Source organism: Rhinoraja longicauda, chromosome 4 (genome assembly GCF_053455715.1).
Source record: "Rhinoraja longicauda isolate Sanriku21f chromosome 4, sRhiLon1.1, whole genome shotgun sequence".
Lineage (NCBI taxonomy): Eukaryota > Metazoa > Chordata > Chondrichthyes > Rajiformes > Arhynchobatidae > Rhinoraja > Rhinoraja longicauda.
In genome coordinates this window covers 913,054-934,987 of record NC_135956.1, presented here as the reverse complement: position 1 = coordinate 934,987, position 21,934 = coordinate 913,054, and the positions used below count along the sequence as shown (strand labels likewise).

At 45.7% G+C, this 21,934-nt stretch overlaps 1 protein-coding gene across 2 annotated transcripts in view; it reads left to right on the top strand.

Annotated features, from left to right (window-relative positions):
* colec10 (collectin sub-family member 10 (C-type lectin)) overlaps positions 1 to 18,875 on the top strand; it is an 89,777-nt gene extending 70,902 nt beyond the window's left edge. For both annotated transcript variants that reach the window (XM_078398463.1, XM_078398462.1), the window contains 2 exons: positions 6,637 to 6,732; positions 18,233 to 18,875. In XM_078398463.1, coding sequence (XP_078254589.1) covers positions 6,637 to 6,732; positions 18,233 to 18,624 — 488 coding nt within the window. In that variant the 3' untranslated portion in view covers positions 18,625 to 18,875. The remainder of the gene's footprint in view (positions 1 to 6,636; positions 6,733 to 18,232) is intronic.
* The last annotated feature ends 3,059 nt before the right edge of the window (positions 18,876 to 21,934 follow it).

Here is a 21,934-nt window from a genome sequence, read left to right as displayed (position 1 = left end):
CAGGCGGCTTTTGTTTGATCACATTTTGCATAGTATGTTTGTATGTTTTTCTTTGGAATAAAACTTTTATATATTAAAAAAAAAAAAAAAAGGTCAGGATCGAACCTGGGTCTCCGGCGCTGTAGGGCAGCAACTCTACCGCTGTACCACTCATACAGAACATGATGTGACAAACAGCATTCAGTTCCAATTATTGTGAGCTTGCTCCTTCCACCAAATGAGTTTGAAGAACCATGTTTTCTTTCCCAAGATAGAGACCAATTTAGTTTAGTTTAATTTACTTTAGAAATACAGCGTGGAAACAGGCCCTGCAGTCCACCGAGTCCATACCAACCAATGATCGCTTGTTCTATCCTATACAACTTGGGACAGTTTTACAGAAGCTAATTAACTTATAAACCTGCATGTCATGGAATGTGGGAGGAAACCAGAGCACCTGGAGAAAACCCATGTGGTCACAGGGAGAAGGTACAAACTCTGTGGAGACCACCCATAGTCAAGATTGAAGCCGTGTTTCTGGCGCTGTACAGCATCAACTATATATAGCTGTGCCATTGTGCCGACCAATTTGTTCTGCTTACTCCCATTGCCTTTGCCTAACGAACACCCTTCACAGATTGAACCTGGCATCTTGCCCCTTCAATCCCATTCCAGACTTCCTAGCCTCCAGTTTTACCCTCACCATATATGGCTGTGTTCCTAATGGCCTATTCCAACAATCGAAAGGCATGGGCTAAAATTTAACTGTGGTTTCTGAGAATTTTTATTTCATTCGCTAAATGGACCAAATCCAACTGATTGCTGCGTGGCATGTTCAACGAACCTTTTCCAATTAGTCAATATTGATGTTCTTCCAAAAACCATCCCAATCCAGCATAATGCAGTGCTTTACATAAAACAATGGTGTCACAAAGGCGTTATGGAATAAGCTGCAGCCTTCAAATGGCTAAAAAACAACTGGAATTTGTAATGTTTCTGAATGACCCTCATATTTAAAACATTTAAAACAATTCAGATACAACTGAAAATAGTGTTGATTTAATAAAATAAAATATTAACATATTGCACGCAAAACAAAATAGTTAAAACATATTTAAGCAATTGAAAACATTTAAATAAACATATTTAATCATTTAATGAACTAATATTTATTGTCTCACCTGACAACCTAGCCAAATAAACATTTCTGGAAAAATTGATCTAAAGCTTGGTCAAAGCTTTTTAAAAACGCCTTAGATGAAGAAAAATGTACTCAGAGGCAGAGAAGTTTACAAGAACTCTAGAGTTTTAATAACTAAAGATATGCTTGTAAACTGTGCAGTGGTTACATTTATCATAATCATAATTCATAATCATAATTGTAATTTATGAGCCAAGTATGTTTTGCAACATACGAGGAATTTGGTTTGTCATAGATTCATAACAAGAAAAAGCAACAAGACACACAACTACATAAAGATTTGACATGAGCACCGAACACAGCAGCTGCCCCACATTCCCCACTGCGATGGAAGGCAATAAAGTCTTATCACCTTTCCCCCTTTTCTCCCACGGTCGGGGGAGTCGAACCATCTGCAGTCGAAGCTCCCGCAGCCGGCGATCGAAGCTCCCGCGTCGAGGCGATTGAATCGTCCGCGTCGGGGCGGTGAATCTCCTGTGTCGGGGCGGTGGTTCCCGTCTCGGGGCGGTGAATCTCCCGTGTCGGGGCGGTGGTTCCCGTGTCGGGGCGGTGAATCTCCCGTGTCAGGGCGGTGAAGTTCAGTGTGGGGGCGGTGAAGCTCAGTGTGGGGGCGGTGAAGCTCAGTGTGGGGGCGGTGAAGCTCAGTGTCGGGGCGGTGAAGCTCAGTGTCGGGGCGGTGAAGCTCAGTGTGGGGGCGGTGAAGTTCAGTGTCGGGGCGGTTGGAGTTCCCGTGTCGGGGCGGTTGGAGTTCCCGTGTCGGGGCGGTTGGAGTTCCCGTGTCGGGGCGGTGAAGCTCAGTGTCGGGGCGGTGAAGCTCAGTGTCGGGGCGGTGAAGCTCAGTGTCGGGGCGGTGAAGTTCAGTGTCGGGGCGGTTGGAGTTCCCGTGTCGGGGCGGTTGGAGTTCCCGTGTCGGGGCGGTGAATCTCCTGTGTCGGGGCGGTTGGAGTTCCCGTGTCGGGGCGGTTGGAGTTCCCGTGTCGGGGCGGTGAAGTTCCCGTGTCGGGGCGGTGAAGCTCAGTGTCGGGGCGGTGAAGTTCCCGTGTCGGGGCGGTGGTTCCCGTGTCGGGGCGGTTGGAGTTCCCGTGTCGGGGCGGTGAAGTTCCCGTGTCGGGGCGGTGAAGTTCAGTGTCGGGGCGGTGAAGTTCCCGTGTCGGGGCGGTTGGAGTTCCCGTGTCGGGGCGGTTGGAGTTCCCGTGTCGGGGCGGTTGGAGTTCCCGTGTTGGGGCGGTGAAGCTCAGTGTCGGGGCGGTGAAGCTCAGTGTCGGGGCGGTGAAGCTCAGTGTTGGGGGGGGTGGTTCCTGTGTCGGGGCGGTGAAGTTCCCGTGTCGGGGCGGTGAAGTTCCCGTGTCGGGGCGGTTGGAGTTCCCGTGTCGGGGCGGTTGGAGTTCCCGTGTCGGGGCGGTTGGAGTTCCCGTGTCGGGGCGGTTGGAGTTCCCGTGTCGGGGCGGTGAAGTTCCCGTGTCGGGGCGGTGAAGTTCAGTGTCGGGGGGGTGGTTCCCATGTCGGGGCGGTGAAGTTCCCGTGTCGGGGCGGTTGGAGTTCCCGTGTCGGGGCGGTGAAGTTCCCGTGTCGGGGCGGTGAAGCTCAGTGTTGGGGCGGTGAAGTTCCCGTGTCGGGGCGGTGGTTCCCGTGTCGGGGCGGTTGGAGTTCCCGTGTCGGGGCGGTGAAGTTCCCGTGTCGGGGCGGTGAAGTTCAGTGTCGGGGCGGTGAAGTTCCCGTGTCGGGGCGGTTGGAGTTCCCGTGTCGGGGCGGTTGGAGTTCCCGTGTCGGGGCGGTTGGAGTTCCCGTGTTGGGGCGGTGAAGCTCAGTGTCGGGGCGGTGAAGCTCAGTGTCGGGGCGGTGAAGCTCAGTGTCGGGGGGGGTGGTTCCCGTGTCGGGGCGGTGAAGTTCCCGTGTCGGGGCGGTGAAGTTCCCGTGTCGGGGCGGTTGGAGTTCCCGTGTCGGGACGGTTGGAGTTCCCGTGTCGGGGCGGTTGGAGTTCCCGTGTCGGGGCGGTTGGAGTTCCCGTGTCGGGGCGGTGAAGTTCCCGTGTCGGGGCGGTGAAGTTCAGTGTCGGGGGGGTGGTTCCCGTGTCGGGGCGGTGAAGTTCCCGTGTCGGGGCGGTTGGAGTTCCCGTGTCGGGGCGGTTGGAGTTCCCGTGTCGGGGCGGTGAAGTTCCCGTGTCGGGGCGGTGAAGTTCCCGTGTCAGGGCGGTGAAGTTCCCGTGTCGGGGGGGGTGGTTCCCGTGTCGGGGCGGTTGGAGTTCCCGTGTCGGGGCGGTTGGAGTTCCCGTGTCGGGGCGGTGAAGCTCAGTGTCGGGGCGGTGAAGTTCCCGTGTCGGGGCGGTTGGAGTTCCCGTGTCGGGGCGGTTGGAGTTCCCGTGTCGGGGCGGTGAAGTTCCCGTATCGGGGCGGTGAAGTTCAGTGTCGGGGCGGTGAAGTTCAGTGTCGGGGCGGTGAAGTTCCCGTGTCGGGGCGGTGAAGCTCAGTGTCGGGGCGGTGAAGTTCCCGTGTCGTGGCGGTGAAGCTCAGTGTCGGGGCGGTGAAGCTCAGTGTCGGGGCGGTGAAGTCCCCGTGTCGGGGCGGTGAAGTTCCCGTGTCGGGGCGGTTGGAGTTCCCGTGTCGGGGCGGTGAAGTTCAGTGTCGGGGCGGTTGGAGTTCCCGTGTCGGGGCGGTGAAGTTCAGTGTCGGGGCGGTGAAGCTCCCATGTCGGGGCGGTGAAGTTCCCGTGTCGGGGGGGTGGTTCCCGTGTCGGGGCGGTTGGAGTTCCCGTGTCGGGGCGGTTGGAGTTCCCGTGTCGGGGGGGTGGTTCCCGTGTCGGGGCGGTGAAGTCGCCGTGTCGGGGCGGTTGGAGTTCCCGTGTCAGGGCGGTGAAGTTCCCGTGTCGGGGCGGTTGGAGTTCCCGTGTCAGGGCGGTGAAGCTCCTGTGTCAGGGCGGTGAAGTTCCCGTGTCGGGGCGGTGAAGCTCAGTGTCGGGGCGGTGAAGTTCCCATGTCGGGGCGGTGAAGTTCCCGTGTCGGGGTGGTTGGAGTTCCCGTGTCAGGGCGGTGAAGTCCCCGTGTCAGGGCGGTGAAGTTCCCGTGTCGGGGCGGTGAAGTTCCCGTGTCGGGGCGGTGTAGTTCCCGTGTCGGGGCGGTTGGAGTCCCCGTGTCGGGGCGGTGAAGTTCCCGTGTCGGGGTGGTGAAGCTCACGCTGCTTGGAGCTACCGAAGCCCATCCATAACCAGGGATATTTTAGGGATAATTACGCAGTCAGGAAGGAATGAGTGTGGACATGTTGGAGAGTTATGGAGCCATGGGAGAATGGAGAGAGCAATGGAGAGAGAGTGCTGTGGAGGAATGTGTATAGACGTATGCAATTTTTGTTTTAAAGCTCAGGCATCACTTTAAGTAAGAACCAATGCAAGTCAGCAAAGCACCAGGACAATGGGTGAACAAGACCTGATGAGTTATACATGAACTCCAATTTACAAAGAGTAAAACAAAAGGAGGAGGCACACCGGCAGTGCTTTGAAATGGTCCAGTTGGTGAATAACAAAGGAAAGTGTGAGTGTTTCAGTAGGGTTGAGATCAAAAGGCATTATTACCCAAGAAATTGACAATGTGATTGAAAGACACACTAAGCTGGATAGAAGCAGGGAGAGTGCAGTGGTCAACTGGGTAATAGTCCCCAGTGAACAATGATTGTCACAAACAAAAGTGACAGTTCAATTCTGCAGTCACTCTCATACTTACAATCTGGCCATCTATTTTGCTATTTCAAACCCAGCCATACAAAGTTTTGCCTTCGCAATAGATAGATAGATAGATAGATAGATAGCTTTATTTGTCATCCAATATTGGACGAAATTCGGTCACCCACAGTCCAACAATAAAAGCATTAAATATGCATTCAAATTACACAACCCCAAAACCCCCAAAACACAGTCCAACAATAAAAGCATTAAATAGGCATTAAAATTACCCAACCCCAAAAACACACAAAAAAAGAAACATCCATCAGAGAAACATCCATCACAGTGAGTCTCCTCCAGTCCTCTCTCTCCTCACTGTGATGGAAGGCCACAATGTCTTTCCCTTCTCCCGCTGTCCTCGCCCGCAGTCAGGTTGTTGTGGTTGCAGGCCGCACCGGACGGTCCACAGCGGGCCAAGCCCAAGGCGCGTCGCGTCGCAGCCGCTCCCGCAGCCTCCGAAAACGGCCGGCTCCGCCGATGATAAGTCCGATCCGGGGCGGGCGAACACGCTGCTGCTGCCGCTGTTGCTGCACGTCGGGGCGGTCGTGGCTATAAGATGTGGCAATTTTGCAGTTTCCAGCAAATTTATAAGGTGCAAATGTTGAACTGAAACTGCTTTTGGTATCAACAAATTCTTAATGGATTATGCTTCTGATTCTGTTCCATAATACTATATGATTCCACGCAACATGTTGGTGAAAATTGATATGGATAGCTATGTCTTCAACCAATACTGAACTTCAACAAGAAACAATGAGTAGGCCTTCACAATGCCATGCCTGATGTTAATTTCTATCTGTATTTCATCAATACCAATGTCATTGCTTTAGCACATTTGAAACGGTAAATATGACAAACATGAGTAATTTGTACTGTATCAATTTGAAGCTAATTCTAAACAGTGACTGCAGAATTTAAAAAAATGACCCAGGCCAGTAATGAATGAGGAATAAGCATAAAGCCATATAAGAAATAACTGGATACCTCAATGGATGGAGCTCGTCTATGGGTGGGCGAACTAACATTAACCATCTGGTCATTGTATCCATCTTGTGGTCTGGTAACGTAATTGACCTAACAACACCTTAGTCAGAATTATGCAATATGCAATAGAGGTACTTTTATCCTGATAGTTTTAGTTTTGGTTACTTTTATTTGAGAAAGAAAGGGCACAGCGGTAGAGTTGTTGCCTTACAGCACTTGCAGCGCCAGAGACCCGGGTTCCATCTCAACTACGGGCGCTGTCTGTACAGAGTTTGTATGTTCTCCCCGTGACCTGCGTGGGTTTTCTCCGAGATCTTCGATTTCCTCCCACACTCCAAAGATGTACAGGTTTGTAGGTTAAATGGCTCGGGTTTCCATACTTGGTATAAGTGTAAATTGTCCCTAGTGTGTGTAGGCCTGTGTTAATGTGTGGGGGTCGCTGGTCGGTGTGGACTCGGTGGGCCAAAGGGCCTGTTTCCGTGCTGTATCTCTAAACTAAACTAAATTTGAGGCCTATGATTATGGATGACAACTAGTAATTAGTCTTACGTGGCAACTTGGGAGGTACTTTTGATGGTTGATATAAAATGTCTTAAATAAGAAGTTGAGACAGTGAAATAGAATGCTTTATTGTCCTTTGTTCTCCCCCCCCCCCAACTGTTGATGCTTCAGCCACAAATGTTTGGTCATTGAGCGAAGGCCATGATTTTCCTGCATAGGGCATTATATCAATCACAAAATGTATTCTGATCAATTAACAGGACGCTTCTGTGATTGTGGAAGATACCGCAAAGTTGTCGGACAAATGGATATCAACATAGCTCGTCTGAACAGCACCATGCGCTTCGTAAAGAATGGTAGGTAAGATAAGATAATAACTTGAAGCAATGTTTCACTGAAGAAAGTAGTTCCATTGAAGACCAAACGTAGACTGGGCGATCGTTTCGCTGAACACCTTCGCTCAGTCCACCTGGGCCTACCTGATCTCCTGGTTGCCAAACACTTTAATTCCCCTTGCCATTCCCACACTGACCTTTCTGTCCTAGGCCTTCTCCATTGTCAAAATGGAGTGAGGCAAAACGCAAATTGGATGAACAGCATCTCATATTTCGCTTGGGCAGCTTACAGTTCAGTGCTTTCTCTAGCTTCCAGTAACCCTTGCATCCCCTCTCTCTCCGTCACTCCCCCACCCAGGTCGTTGTACTGATTAAAAAGTCATCTTAGGCACAAACAGTTGGAGTAACTCAGCGGGTCAGACAGCATCTCTGGAGAAAAGGAATAGGTGACGTTTCGGGTCGAGACCCTTCTTCAGACTGAGAGTCAGGGGAAAGGGACTTGTTTAGTCTCATTGTCTAACTCATTTTTACCTGGCCCACAGCTAACAATGGCCTGTTTCCTTTATCATCATTACTTGTTGCATATCTTTCATTCATTTTTTCTGTATCCCTCGTTTCCCTTTCTCCTGACTCTCATTCTGAAGAAGGGTCTTGACCTGAAACATTGCCATATGGGTCTGTCTTCTATTTAAGAAGATGTTAATTTCATCCACAATTTATATTTTGCAATGAGTGTACATTTTATACATATTATCACAAAATTCTTAATGTCAATGATCAAAAATGTATATGTTTGTTTTTGCAAAACAATGAAGAGAAAAAATGGTCTGGAATGGTCTGTGTGAGTATATAATGGAACACATATACTTCTAAAAAGAAATTGAAAACCGCTGGAAGGCAGTAGGGAAAGAGCAGATGACTAATTGGACAGCTTCAAAGAGCTGGCACTGGCACAATGCACCAAATAGCCATGAGCTCTACCATAGATATCACTGACTCTATAGATTTACATGCAAGTTACAACAGGAGTAACCTTTAAAAAAGGGATGTCATATTATGTCAAAAGGGATACTCATATTATTTCATATTTTCATACAACAATGAAGATGACCACATTTATGGAGTTAAAGAGTAGGTGACATTTCAGGTCAAGACCCTTCTTCAGACTGAAGAAGGGTCTCAACCCGAAACGTAAACCATTCCTTCTCTCCAGGGATGTTGTCTGACCTGCTGAGTTACTCCGGTATTTTGTGTCTACCTTCGGGGTTTTTTTACCAGCATTTTGCTTCCTACACATGGAAGATGACCATTGAAGCCAACTCCTGTATGATGGTTTATGAAGAAATCACATTCCCCTTTGGTTTTCTCTGTAATAGATTCTTGCCACATACGAGGAATTTCATTTGCCATACAGTCATACCAATAAAAAGCAACAGGACACACAATACATTTTAACATGAACATCCACCACAGTGACTCCTCCACATTCCTCACTGTGATGGAATTTGAGCAAAAAAACTATTCCGACAAAGAATCTAAGAAAGACTTGTTTTACAAGCAAAATTCGATTCAACAGTGGAACTGAAGAAGAAGCCAAATCTCTGCCAGAGATTACTGCTGAAATCCTGGAACAAAGAATCTGCTGGTCGAAGGCAAATTGACATGGTCTACACCTGGATCATTAGAAGAATGAAGACTTCATTGACCGGGTACCATGAGTAGACGACTGTTTAGTCGTAATTTTAAGTTAAGAAGTATAAAAAAATTAAAAGCCTGTGGGAAAATTTCTGCAGAGGTACTGTTTGATACAAGAAGCTTGTTTATGCTACGAGGAGATAAGAAAACCAAACTCGCAGAGCACGACCTTGAAAATTAATGATGTTGTGAACTTCTACAAGATAAAGTGCTCAGCTAGCGATTGTTTACCATAGGTACTGGCCAAAGACTCTCAGCCTTGGAATTAATGATATGTTTTGAAAAAATACTCATTCTGTTTTGAATTCTTCTGGTGTTTCTGGAACATAGCGATAAGCACCAATTCATCGTGGATCTTCCATCAGGTAAGTATGAAGAACCGCCACAGGAAGGAGATGCGGAGCAAAAATCAAGAAGATATGAGAAAAGAGACATTAAACTTTCAGAAAAAGGAAAGGCAGCCTATCTGGAAAGATGCCAGAAGGAGAGAGACAAGTTGTGGAAGCAGGTCATCAAATTAATTGAATATCTGAAGGAACTAATGGAATCAGATGAGAATGCGAACATTGTACAATCTAATCTGGATCAACTACTCAACCTTTGCCATGGGGTTGGAGAAAAACAACACTCAATACTGTGTTTACAACTACCAAAGGAGCAGCTCGAATGGCACACTCAGTGGTTCCAAGAGAGGGTAGAATTTTTGATGGTTTCATGGCTGACGCAGATGTTGTCTGAAACCATAGCTCAAACATTACACTCTACAGTAGAAGGTGCGATGCAACAAGGGGTTGAAGTGGGAAAAGAAATTACACCTCAGGATAGTGTCTCAAACGTTTCAATGCGAAGATTCAGACGTAAATCTGGTTCTGTAGCCAGTTCAACTACGAGGGTCTCTGCTCAAATGGAAGCTGAAGCTGAGATGGCTGCTCTCTCGCTAGAAGCTGCCGCCTTGGAGAAAAAAATATGAGATTGAGGAACAAGAAGAACAGCTGAAGAGACAAGAAGAACAGCTGAAGAGAGAGAAGGAACAGTTGGAAATAGCCATGAAGCTGGCAGCTGCCGGAGCAAGGAGGGACAAAGATCAAAATGCGGCTCGAGAGTATCTCAGAAGAAGAGTTCCTTAGTCCAAGAAAGAGCTGCTAAGCTGGAAACAACAGCTAAAGTCAACCCACAGCCAGAGCCAGTCTGGTCTCGAGACACAGAACTGGCACTAAGTAAGTGGATGGGCGACAAAACTTCACCAAAGCAACCGGGTGCTAGATCAAAGCAACCAACCTTTGGGATGTCTGTTAAGGCTCGAACCAACCCAGTACTCTTCTCAGAGGCCTGTTCATCAGCTACCTGCACCCAGCCAGAGACAAACAACTGATCATGGGACTCGTGACAAAATTTACCCGGATCGATCTGCACTAAGCCAGGGATCTCAAAATGAATTCTATGAATTGGTGAGGAATCAAATGAGAATCAGCAAGCTCATGATTCAACAAAATCTCTCTTCCACCTTACCCCCAATGGAAATCCCTAAATATGATGGTGATCTTTTACAATATGAAGCTTTCATAGAAGTGTTTGAAGAAGGAGTAGAAATGAAAACTACAAGTTACAGAGATCACTTACGATTTCAGGAGCAATACACAAGTGGATATTCGAACCAGCTTGTTAAAAGTTGTCAACATTTGCCTGTGGATGAGGGCTATCGAACGTTAAGAGAGTTGCTTAAAGAGCATTTTGGTAACAAACAGAAGATTGCTAACGCATAAATGAAAAAGCCCTTTGCTTGGTCAGTTATCAAGGCGGAAGATGTGAAGGCTTTGCATGAGTTTGCAATATTTCTTAGGGGTTGTTGTAATTCAATGAGAAATAACAACCACATGGAAGAAATGAATATCGTTAGTAATATGAAGGCTATCATTCTAAAACTGCCCTATAGGCTGAGAGAAAAGTGGAGAGATAAAGCAGGCCTGATACAGGAGGTTGACGATAGAGAGGCCATGCTTCCTGACCTGGTGAATTTCATGGAAAGAGAAGTACGGTTAATGTCAAACCTACGCTATGGGAATATTCAAGATCCTAAACCAACAACTGTCAAAGGCTCTAACTTTACTAAAACAAAGGGAAGATCAGGACCTAAGGAAAGCAGTTTTGCTGCTGCCGTAATACCCGCAGAAATGAAGGACGGAATGAAAAGAGATGCATCTACCATTAAGCTCCAACGGTTTTGTTTTGCATGTAATGATGTTGATCACACTATAAGATGGTGTCGAAAATCCAAGAAGAAGGAATATAAAGATAAGATTGACTTCTTGAAGGACAAAGGAATCTGTTATGGATGTCTGAAGAAAGGACACATGGTTAAAGACTGCAGGAACCAGATAACATAATATATGCAAACAAGATCATCCTGAATTACTTCACATTGAACAGAGGAATACGGACGAGAAGCCGGAGCAAATGGAACAAAAGGAGAAACCAGCTACGAGTGATATTTTTGCCTCACCTCAGATAAATGCGCATATTGGGGCTGGGGTAGAAACCTGTATTTTCTCCATCCTACCAGTACAGGTAAGGAGCAACAAGGGGAATACAGTGTTGCAAACATACGCATTTTTGGACAGTGGAAGTTCAGCTACCTTATGCACAGAAAGCTTGATGAGAAGGCTGGACATCACAGGAGAAAAGATTAAGCTTCTCTTGAACACCATGAATGGTCAGAAATGCTACGATAGTTATCATATCACAAGTATGGAAATATCTAGTCTGGAGGAAGACAATTTTATACAAATATCTGATGTGTTTACACATGAGACTATGCCCGTCTCTCATCTAAATATACCTAAGCAAGAAGACTTGGAAAAATGGCCTAGGGAGCATAGGCCATTGACATATGTCCTCCACCTCACTCGGTTGTTGGCGGTTCTTTCGAGATCTCCCCAGTTGAGCCGCTCCCAGACATTTCTGCCTGGACACCTCTTTTCCAGCTGTTCCTGGGGCCACCTCTTTTCCTTGTTGCTTGGGGGTTCCATTTCCGGGTTTGCCAGGTGATGTTTGCGGCAGGTTTTCTGAGGGTGTGTCCAATCCAACTCCATTTGATAGCCACTCCCTCTGTATGTTTCGCTCCCTCATCTTCATGACCGGAGTAGATAATGGACTGCCCACTGGCCAATTTGATTTCCCCTGACTGTGTCCATCTTGTTTCTGCCAAGCCCAGGACTGAGAGATTGTAGCGCACCATTTTGTTGGCAACAGTGGCAGCCTTGCCAGCATGGAACATGGTTCAGATGTTCCATGTCCCCACAAGGATGGGTTTCTTTGGTGTCAGAAGGTGTGTCAGTTTCCCAGCGCCCTTGTGGGTTTGGCTGGGAAGCGTCACGTTCCCCGTCGCTGGGGCACCTTCTTCAACCAGGTGTGTAGTTTGGTTTTCATTCGTCAAAGTCTCTGTAACTCACACTTTGTTCCAGGGTGGGGTAGTTAACCCCAAGCCCAACCCCCAACCTGGAGGACCAGGGACTGCTCCGTCTGCCTCCTCACCTGTGATCCGTCCGGTTTGGTTGAACCTGCCAGGGATATAAAACGCCATCCGGCATAGCTCACAGGATGACTGGAGTAGTGGCAGTATCCAAGCCCTGGAATCTGCTCCCCAACACCTACACTTTTGCTCCTTCTCCTTCCTCTCTGAAGAAGCTGCTTCAAACTCATTTTTCCCACCAGGTTTTGGATGACTTTCTAACACCCTCAAGTAGTTCAGCGACATATGATCAGCGACAAAGACAAAATAGATTCCTCCCTCCGGCCTCTGCTATTTTGTGAATCTGAAACATTTTCTTTTCAATTACTTAATTAGTAAATCTGAAAAGTCAATTTTTATTTTTTAAATAAGAAAAAAAGGAAACAACAAAAGGGGTGGCACGATGGCATAGCCTCACAGCGAATGCCAGAGACCCGGGTTCCATCCTGATTACGGGTGCTGTTTGTATGGAGTTTGTGCATTCTCCCCGTGACCTGCGGGGGTTATCTCTGAGATCTTTCTCTGGGACCAATTAAAACTGAGGTGAGAAGAAACTCATTGCTGATGACACTAACATTCTTGGTTCTGGTGAAAATTTACAGCAACTTTTGGACAGTATTTGGGTAAATGGTAGGGAATTGAGGAATGCAGTGGAACAGAGGGATCTGGGAATAACTGTGCATTGTTCCCTGAAGGTGGAATCTCATGTGGATAGGGTGGTGAAGAAGGCGTTTGGTATGCTTGCCTTTATAAATCAGAGCATCGAGTATAGAAGTTGGGATGCAATGTTAAAATTGTACAGGGCATTGATGAGGCCGAATCTGGAGTATGGTGTGCAGTTCTGGTCGCCAAATTATAGGAAGGATGTCGACAAAATGGAGAGGGTACAGAGGAGATTTACTAGAATGTTGCCTGGGTTTCAGCACTTAGGCTACAGAGAGAGGTTGAACAGGTTGGGTCTTTATTCTTTGGAGCGTAGAAGGTTGAGGGGGGACTTGAAAGAGGTTTTTTAAATTTTGAGAGGGACGGACAGAGTTGACGTGGGTAGGCTTTTCCCTTTGAGAGTGGGGAAGATTCCAACAAGGGGACATAGCTTCAGAATTGAGGGACAAAAGTTTAGGGGTAACATGAGGGGTAACTTCTTTACTCAGAGGGTGGTGGCTGTATGGAATGGGCTTCCGGTGGAAGTGGTGGAGGCTGGCTCGATTTTATTATTTAAGAGTAAATTGGATAGGTATATGGATAAGAGGGGATTAGAGGGTTATGGTCTGAGTGCAGGTAGATGAGACTAGGTCAGGGAGAGTGGTCGGCGTGGACTGGTAGGGCCGGACAGGCCTGTTTCCATGCTGTAGTTGTTATATGGTTATATGGTTATAGTATCACCTCAGAATTTTGCAAAATTAAAAAATGGTTTGACATTAACAAATTATCACTAAACTTGAGCAAAACAAAAATTATGATATTTGGGAACAGTAAAATAAACAATCAAGCACAGGTACAGATAGAGGGTGTTAACATAGAAAGAGTAAATGAAACTAAATTCCTTGGGGTGATAATAGATGAAAAATTTGCTGGAAATCTCACATTAAACATATCCACAGTAAGGTATCTAGAAGCATTTCAGTTCTGGCCAAAGCAAAACATTTCTTAGATAACAAATCACTTCGCATTCTGTTCTGTTCACTAGTTTCATCTTATTTAAGTTACTGTATAGAGGTGTGGGGAAGTACATATATAAGTTCACTCCAACCACTATTCATACTGCAAAAAAGTGCCATTAGAATAATTCATAATGTCGGGTTTTGTGAACACACCAACTCATTATTTATAAAGTCTAAAATAATCAAATTTTATGACATTGTGGAATATCAAACAACTCAATTCATGTACAAAGTGAGAAACAATTTGCTACCAAGTAACTTACAGGAAATGTTTTATGAAAGAGAGGGGGGGTATAATTTAAGGGGAACATTAAATTTCAAGATTCGCAATACTCGAACAACAATGAAAAGATTCTCTATATCAATCAGTGGAGTAAAGCTATGGAACAGAATGAATGTGGAATTAAAACAATGTTCAAACATCATCCAGTTTAAAAACAAATATAAACACATGATTTTTTCTAGGTACAGTGAGGAGGGAGATTAACAGTCACCAGGGGTCTACATTTAATAACACATTATTATTTAAATAAGTATATCTATATGAACATATAGATAAGGGTGTATGAGTATTTTTGTATTAATATCTGACTTATTATACGGGTGGGTGACTATATTTGTATTTATATCTTGTATGTAAATGGTCGGGTATATATATGTATATATATGATTGGCCTAATATATGTATATATATCAGATGTAGTTAATATAGACATTATTGTGTAAATAGGTATATTCATATGATTGTAGGGGTGAGTGAGTATATATGTAGTTATATATGTATTTTAGGTATTAGTTATTATAGTTAATACTTGATAAATATTGATTAGGGAATGGGGGTCGGATTAAATAAGTTCACACTTCTTCCTACTCCTTTTCACACATGTAAAGACGTTAAGTAATGGATGAAATTCTTTGTATTTCTTCTGTTTTTTTTGTTTATTTTGTTTTTTAATTGATGTCTTTTAACATGTATGAAATAAAATGATAGAATGAGAATGAATGAACCTTTTCACCCAGAGAATTGTGAATTTGTGGAATTCTCTGCCACAGAGGGCAGTGGAGGCCAATTCACTGGATGAATTTAAAAGAGAGTTAGATGGAGTTCTAGGGGGCTAATGGAATCAAGAGATATGGGGAGAAGGCAGGCACGGGTTACTGATTGTGGGTGATCAGCCATGATCACAATGAATAGCTGTGCTGGATCAAAGGGCCAAATGGCCTCCTCCTGCACCAATTTTCTAAGTTTTTTTAGATTTAGATTTAGAGATACAGCGCGGAAACAGGCCCTTCGGCCCACCAGGTCCGCGCCGCCCAGAGCGATCCCCGCACATTAACACTATCCTACACACACTAGGGACAATTTTTACATTTGCCCAGGCAATTAATCTACATACCTGTACGTCTTTGGAGTGTGGGAGGAAACCGAAGATCTCGGAGAAAACCCACGCAGGTCACGGGGAGAACGTACAAACTCCTTACAGACGGCGCCCGTAGTCAGGATCTAACCTAAGTCTCCGGTGCTGCATTCGCTGTAAGGCAGCAACTCTACCGCTGCGCCACCGTGCCGCAGTTTCTATGTTTCTATGTTCCAGTTTCCTCCAACACTCCAAAGACGTACAGGTTTGTAGGTTAATTGGATTGGTATAAATGTAAATTGTCCCTAGTGTGTGTAGGGTAGTGTTAATGTGCAGGGATCGCTGATCGGTGCAGACCTGGTGGGCTGAAGGGCCTGTTTCCACACTGCATCTCAAAACTAAACGAAACAAAAAAATGCTATTTAATAAGACTCTTGTGAAATACTTGAAAAAAGCAACACAAATGTTCATTTTGAAAAGTGCTTGTAAAATGGAAGATTTCATATTCTGCTCACAGTTTGGTGAGCTGGGAGTTAAAGGCAACCTCAACCCTTCACCAATAGCCAGCAGGGAAGGTAATAGATGAAGAAAATCTAACAACGTTCAAGTGTTCAACAAATCAACCATTGTAGGATGCAGCCAAGAGGAACTGAGTAGGATTAAGATTAAAATTTCTCCATCTCCCACTGCATCTGTTCCAAAGATGAGGCTTTTCATTCAAGAAGATCTGCGATTCCTCCACCCATTACATCTTCCCATTCCCACTCCTTTCCACCTTCTGTGGATGCTGCCCCCACTGCAACTCCTTGGTTCATTCATCCCGCACCGCCCGCTCCAAAGGTATTTCCCCCTGCAACCGCAGGAGATGTAACACCGGTCCATCACCTCCATCCAGGGACCTCAGCAGCCCTTTTAAGGTTCATGTGCACCTCCTCCAACCATATCTACTATATTTGGTGTTCCCAATGTGGCCTCCTGTACATTGGTGAGACCAAGCATAGACTCGACGATCGTTTTGCTGAACACTTGCACTTGGGCCAACTAGGTCTACTGGATCTCCCGGTTACTCACCATTTTAACTCCTCTTCCCATTCCCATACTGACCTTTCTGTACTGGGCCTCCTCCATTGACAGAATGAGGCCCTACACAAACTGGCAGAACAGCACCTCATATACCGCCTGGCTGGCTTAAAATCCAGTGGTATGAACATTATATACTGACATTTTATGGATTAAAACAGCCCCCCCCCATTTCCATCTCCTCTCCCCCCCCCCCAACTCCCCCCGTGCCTCACCTGAACACACACCTATCTCTCCCCTCTCTCTTCCTTTCTCCTACATCCCTCACCTGTTACAATACAATACGATGCAATATGATTAAAAACATTTAACCCAGGATGTGCCAACATTCATAAAAAACACAAAATACATGAAACATGAAATTAAAGTGACGAGTGGAAAGGATTGGGGATGTGCAAAGATTGGGGAGGGATGGGGGTGGGGAGGGGTGTCAGTCTACCCCACGACAGAAGGGGGAGGAGTTGTACAGTTTGATAGCCACAGGGAAGAAGGATCTCCTGTGGCGTTCTGTGCTGCATCTTGGTGGAACCAGTCTGTTGCTGAAGGTGCTCCTCAGGTTGACCAGTGTGTCATGGAGGGGGTGAGCTATATTGTCCAAGATGCTCCGCAGTTTGAGGAGCATCCTCCTCTCCAAGACCACCTCCCATGAATCCTACTCCGCCCCAAGGACGGAGCCAGCTTTCCTGATGAGTTTGTTAATCTCATTGTTACTTGCTAGGCATTGTCCTTTCGTTATGTGTATAGCTTCCCTCTGTGGCCTGCTCTGGCCTGGTCTGCCCACTAACTCCTGGATGCCAAGCTCATCAGTTCAATCAGCAGTTCAAATGAACCAAACGAATTACTTCTCCAGATTTTATAATTAACGCTTTTAACGCTGTTAAAAAGACAGCACGGTGGTGCAGCGGTAGAGTTGCTGCCTTACAGCACCAGACACCCGGGTTCCATCCCGACTACGGGTGCTGTCTGTACGGAGTTTGTACGTTCTCCCCGTGGCCTGCGTGGGTTTTCTCTGAAATCTTCAGTTTCCTCCTACACTCCAAAGACGTACAGGTTTGTAGGTTAATTAGCTTGGTTATAAAAAATGTAAAATTGTGTGTGTAGGATAGTGTTAATGTGCGGGGATCACTGGTCGGCGCGGACTCAATGGGCCAAAGAGCCTGTTTCCGCAATGTATCTCTAAACTAAACTAAAATAAATATTTTAAAACATGTTAACTTGATTCTAATTTGTTTTCCCAAAAAAAACAGACATGCCTTCTAAATTCTGTGAATCAGGCATCATTGTTTTTCCTCACTTGCTCCTATTTTGGTCGCGACTAGGCTGGAGTTTTTTTAAATAGAATATGCCTTTGATCTTACCAAATCTGGTAGGAAAAACCAATTTGTGCTGGGCCTCACTCGGGCAATGGAGGAGGCCCAGGAGAGAGAGGTCAGATTGGGAGTGGGAAGGGGAGTTGAAGTGCTGAGCCACCAGGAGATCAGGTTGGTTAAGACGGACTGAGCGGAGGTGTACAGTGAAATGATCGCTTCGTTGCTGAACATTTATAGGACCAAACTGGTAGTAGTAAAACAAACATGCCTCCAGCACCATGGTTGCAGATATAGTTTAATAGGTAGCAGGGCCAGGAAGCATAGCTGAAAAGCAGCAAATCCAGAAAATCCTCTCACTGGGCACCATCTGTCGAGATGCTACTTTGTATTCCTCCTCCACAACCGTCACGCTGTGAGATTATTTTTGCAATCAATTTTCAAGATATGTATATATCTCTGGCAAGGCTACCATTTATTGCTCATTCTAAATTGCCCTTCAGAATTGATTGATGGAAAAAGTTTACCTTTCCAAGTATATGTTTTGAGTCAGTACCGTTAGATTTGCTTCCAAAACTCTTTCTAGCACTCCATATCTTTCAAGAGAGAGCTGGATAGAGCTCTTAAGGATAGCGGAGTGAGGGGGTATGGGGAGAAGGCAGGAACGGGGTACTGATTGAGAGTGATCAGCCATGATCACATTGAATGGCAGTGCTGGCTCGAAGGGCTGAATGGCCTACTCCTGCACCTATTGTCTATTGTCTATTGTCATATCACATCTACAATTAGCCTCTTTACAGCAGTGGTTCTTTTGCCAATTTGCTCATGTCTAGAGACATGGATCACCAAGCAAACACACTGCTGGCAACTGGCTGAAAAGTAACATAAACCTCTTGCTTTCTCCTTCTCCAGTAATTGCAGGCATCAGAGAGACTGAAGAGAGATTCTACCTGATTGTGAAGGAAGGGAAGAATTACAAAGCTGCCCTTGTGCACTGCAAAGACAGAGGGGGGTCATTAGCAATGCCAAAGGATGAAGAAACAAACTCACTGATTGCTGCCTATGTGAACAAGACTGGCTTATCGCGGGTGTTCATTGGTGTGAATGACTTGGAAAAGGAAAGGCAGTTCATGTACACCGACTCGACCCCCCTGCAAAATTACAGCCACTGGAGACCTGGAGAACCCAACAATGCCTTTGGTGGTGAAGATTGTGTAGAAATGGTGAGTGATGGAGGGTGGAATGATGTGGAGTGCCACCTCACCATATATTTTGTCTGTGAATTTTTAAAAAAAAATTCATGATCTGATCTACCTTTCACCGACTATAATCATCATTGCTGACGTAAGATGTTGTCTGTGTCTGTTCATACCTTGTAGTGGGGTCATAGTTAAGTACACCTATTTAGCTCTACTGATTGTATATCAACTCATAAATCTTCAATTTAAAAGTCAAATATTGGTGGAAAACATTGATGACAGAAGTTCATTCTGATCTATAATTTTGTTGTTTTGGGCATTTTGTACGAGTATGCTTTGCAACGTAATAAAGAATAATCCAGTATTCAATTCTTGCAGTGATCCCTGTGATCTGATCTATTCTATCACTACTTCTTCTAAGCTTATAATATTTAGTACTACCAGTCAGTCTCTATCATTGTGTAACAACACGTAATGGGTACATTAGTGATGCTGTGGTTAAGTTATTGAACTACAAAATTCGGAATCACCATGGGCACCATGGTGGCGCAGCGGTAGAGTTGCTGCTTTACAGCGACTGCAGCACCCAAGACCCGGGTTCGATCCCGACTACGGGTGCTGTCTGTACGGAGTTTGTACGTTCTCCCCATGACCTGCATGGACCCATGACCGAGATCTTCGGTTTCCTCCCACACTCCAAAGACGTACAGGTTTGCAGGTTAATTCACTTGGTGTAAATGTTGCAGTTGAACAAAGGGGATGATGAAGGCATGAGAGAGGAGCTGGCCAAGGTCGACTGGAAAGGGATCCTAGCAGGAATGACGGTGGAACAGCAATGGCAGGAATTTCTGGGCATAATCCGGAAGACACAGGATAATTTCATTCCAAAGAGGAAGAAAGATTCTAAGGGGAGTAGGAGGCAACCGTGGCTGACAAGGGAAGTTAGGGATGGAATAAAACTAAAAGAAAAGATGTATAACACAGCAAAGAGTAGCCGGAAGCCAGAGGATTGTGAAACTTTCATAGGACAACAGAAGGTAACAAAACGGACAATACGGACTGAAAAGATGAAGGACGAGGGGAAGCTGGCCAAGAATATAAAGGACAGTAAAAACTTCTTTAGATATGTTAAGAGAAAAAGAGTAGCAAAGTCAAATGTGGGTCCCTTGAAGGCAGACATGGGTGAATTATTATGGATAACAAGGAAATGGCAGAAGAGTTGAACAGGTACTTCGGATCTGTCTTCACAAAGGAAGACACAAACAATCTCCCAGATTTACTAGAGGACAGAGGATCCAGGGGGGTAGGGGAACTGAAAGAAATTTGCATTAGGCGAGAAATAGTATTGGGTAGACTAATGGGACTGAAGGAGGATAAATCCCCTGGGCCTGTAGTCTGCATCCCAGGGTTCTCAGGGAGGTGGCTCTAGAAATAGTGGACGCATTGGTGATCATTTTCCAATGTTCAATAAATTCAGGATCAGTTCCTGTGGATTGGAGGATAGCTAATGTTATCCCACTTTTCAAAAAAGGAGCGAGAGAGAAAAAGGGGAATTACAGACCAGTTAGCCTGACTTTGGTTGTGGGAAAGATGCTGGAGTCAATTATTAGAGGTAATAACGGTGCATTTGGATAGCAGTAAAACGATAAGTCCAAGTCAGCATGGATTTATGAAGGGGAAATCATGTTTGACTAATCTTCTGGAATTGTTTGAGAATGTGACAAGTAAAATGGATGAAGGGGAGCCAGTGGATGTAGTGTATCTAGACTTTCAGAAAGCCTTTGATAAGGTCCCGCACGGGAGATTGGTGAGTAAAATTCGAGCACATGGTAATGGGGGTAGGGTGTTGACATGGATAGAAAATTTGTCGGCAGACAGGAGGCAAAGAGTAGGAGTAAACAGGTCCTTTTCAGAATGGCAGGCAGTGGCGAGTGGAGTGCCGCAAGGCTCGGTGTTGGGACCGCAACTGTTTACCATATATATTAATGACTTGGATGAAGGAATTAGAAGTAACACTAGCAAGTTTGCGGATGACACAAAGCTGGGTGGCAGTGTGAACTGTGAAGAGGATGTTAGGAGGTTGCAGGGTGACCTGGACAGGTTGAGTGAGTGGGGAGATGCGTGGCAAATGCAGTATAATGTAGATAAATGTGAGGTTATCCACTTTGGCGGCAGAAACAAGGAGGCAGATTATTATCTCAATGGTGTCAGGTTAGGTAAGGGGGAAGTGCAGCGAGACCTGGGTGTCCTTGAACACCAGTCACTGAACGTTGGCGTGCAGGTACAGCAGGCAGTGAAGAAAGCCTTTTCCTAATGAGAGGATTTCAGTATCGGAGTAAAGAGGTTCTTCTGCAGTTGTATAGGGCCCTGGTAAGACCTTGTAATTGAGGCAGTGCAGCCTAGGTTCACGAGATTGATCCCTGGGATGGCGGGGTTGTTATATGAGTAAAGATTGAAAAGACTAGGCTTGTATTCACTGCAGTTTAGAAGGATGAGAGGGGATCTTATAGAGATGTATAAAATTATAAAAGGACTCGACAAGCTTGATGCAGGAAAAATGTTCCCAATGTTGGGCGAGTCCAAAACCAGGGGCCACAGTCTTAGAATAAAGGGGAGGCCATTTAAAACTGAGGTGAGAAATAACTTTTTCATCCAGAGAGTTGTGAATTTGTGGAATTCTCTGCCACAGAGGGCAGTGGAAGCCAAATCACTGGATGGATTTGAGAGAGAGTTAGATAGAGCTCTAGGGGCTAGTGGTATGGCGGGATATGGGGAGAAGGCAGGCACGGGTTATTGATTGTGGACGATCAGCCATGATCACAATGAATAGCGGTGCTGGCTCGAAGGGCCAAATGGCCTCCTCCTGCACCTATTTTCTATGTTTCTATGTTTCTATGTCCCTCGTGTGTGGAGGATAATGATAATGTGCTGGGATCACTGGTTGGTGCAGACTCGGTGGGCCGAAGGGCCTGTTTCCGCGCTGTATCTCTAAACTGAACTAAGAATCCCACATCCAAGTTCCACCATGTGAAATTTAAATTCATTAATAATCTAGATTTAAAAGAAGTTAGTATTTGCAAAAGAGTGACCACAAGATAAACTGGATTGTCGTAATAAATAATGTCTGGTTCATTAGTGTCCTTTCAGTTGTCAATCTGTCCTTATGCAACTGTTCTACATGTGTATCCACCAATGTAAGTCTGAAGAAGGGTCTCAACCAGAACAGTCACCCATTCCTTTCATCCAGAGATGCTGCCTGACCTGCTGAGTTACTCCAGCATTTTGTGTCTGTGTTCGGTGTAAACCAGCATCTGCAGTTGCTTCCTACACATTATGGTTTCCCAGCAAGTTACTCAGTTTATAGCCAATTAGAAATGAGCAATAAAACCAGAGTTGCCTTGTTACTGGAATTTAA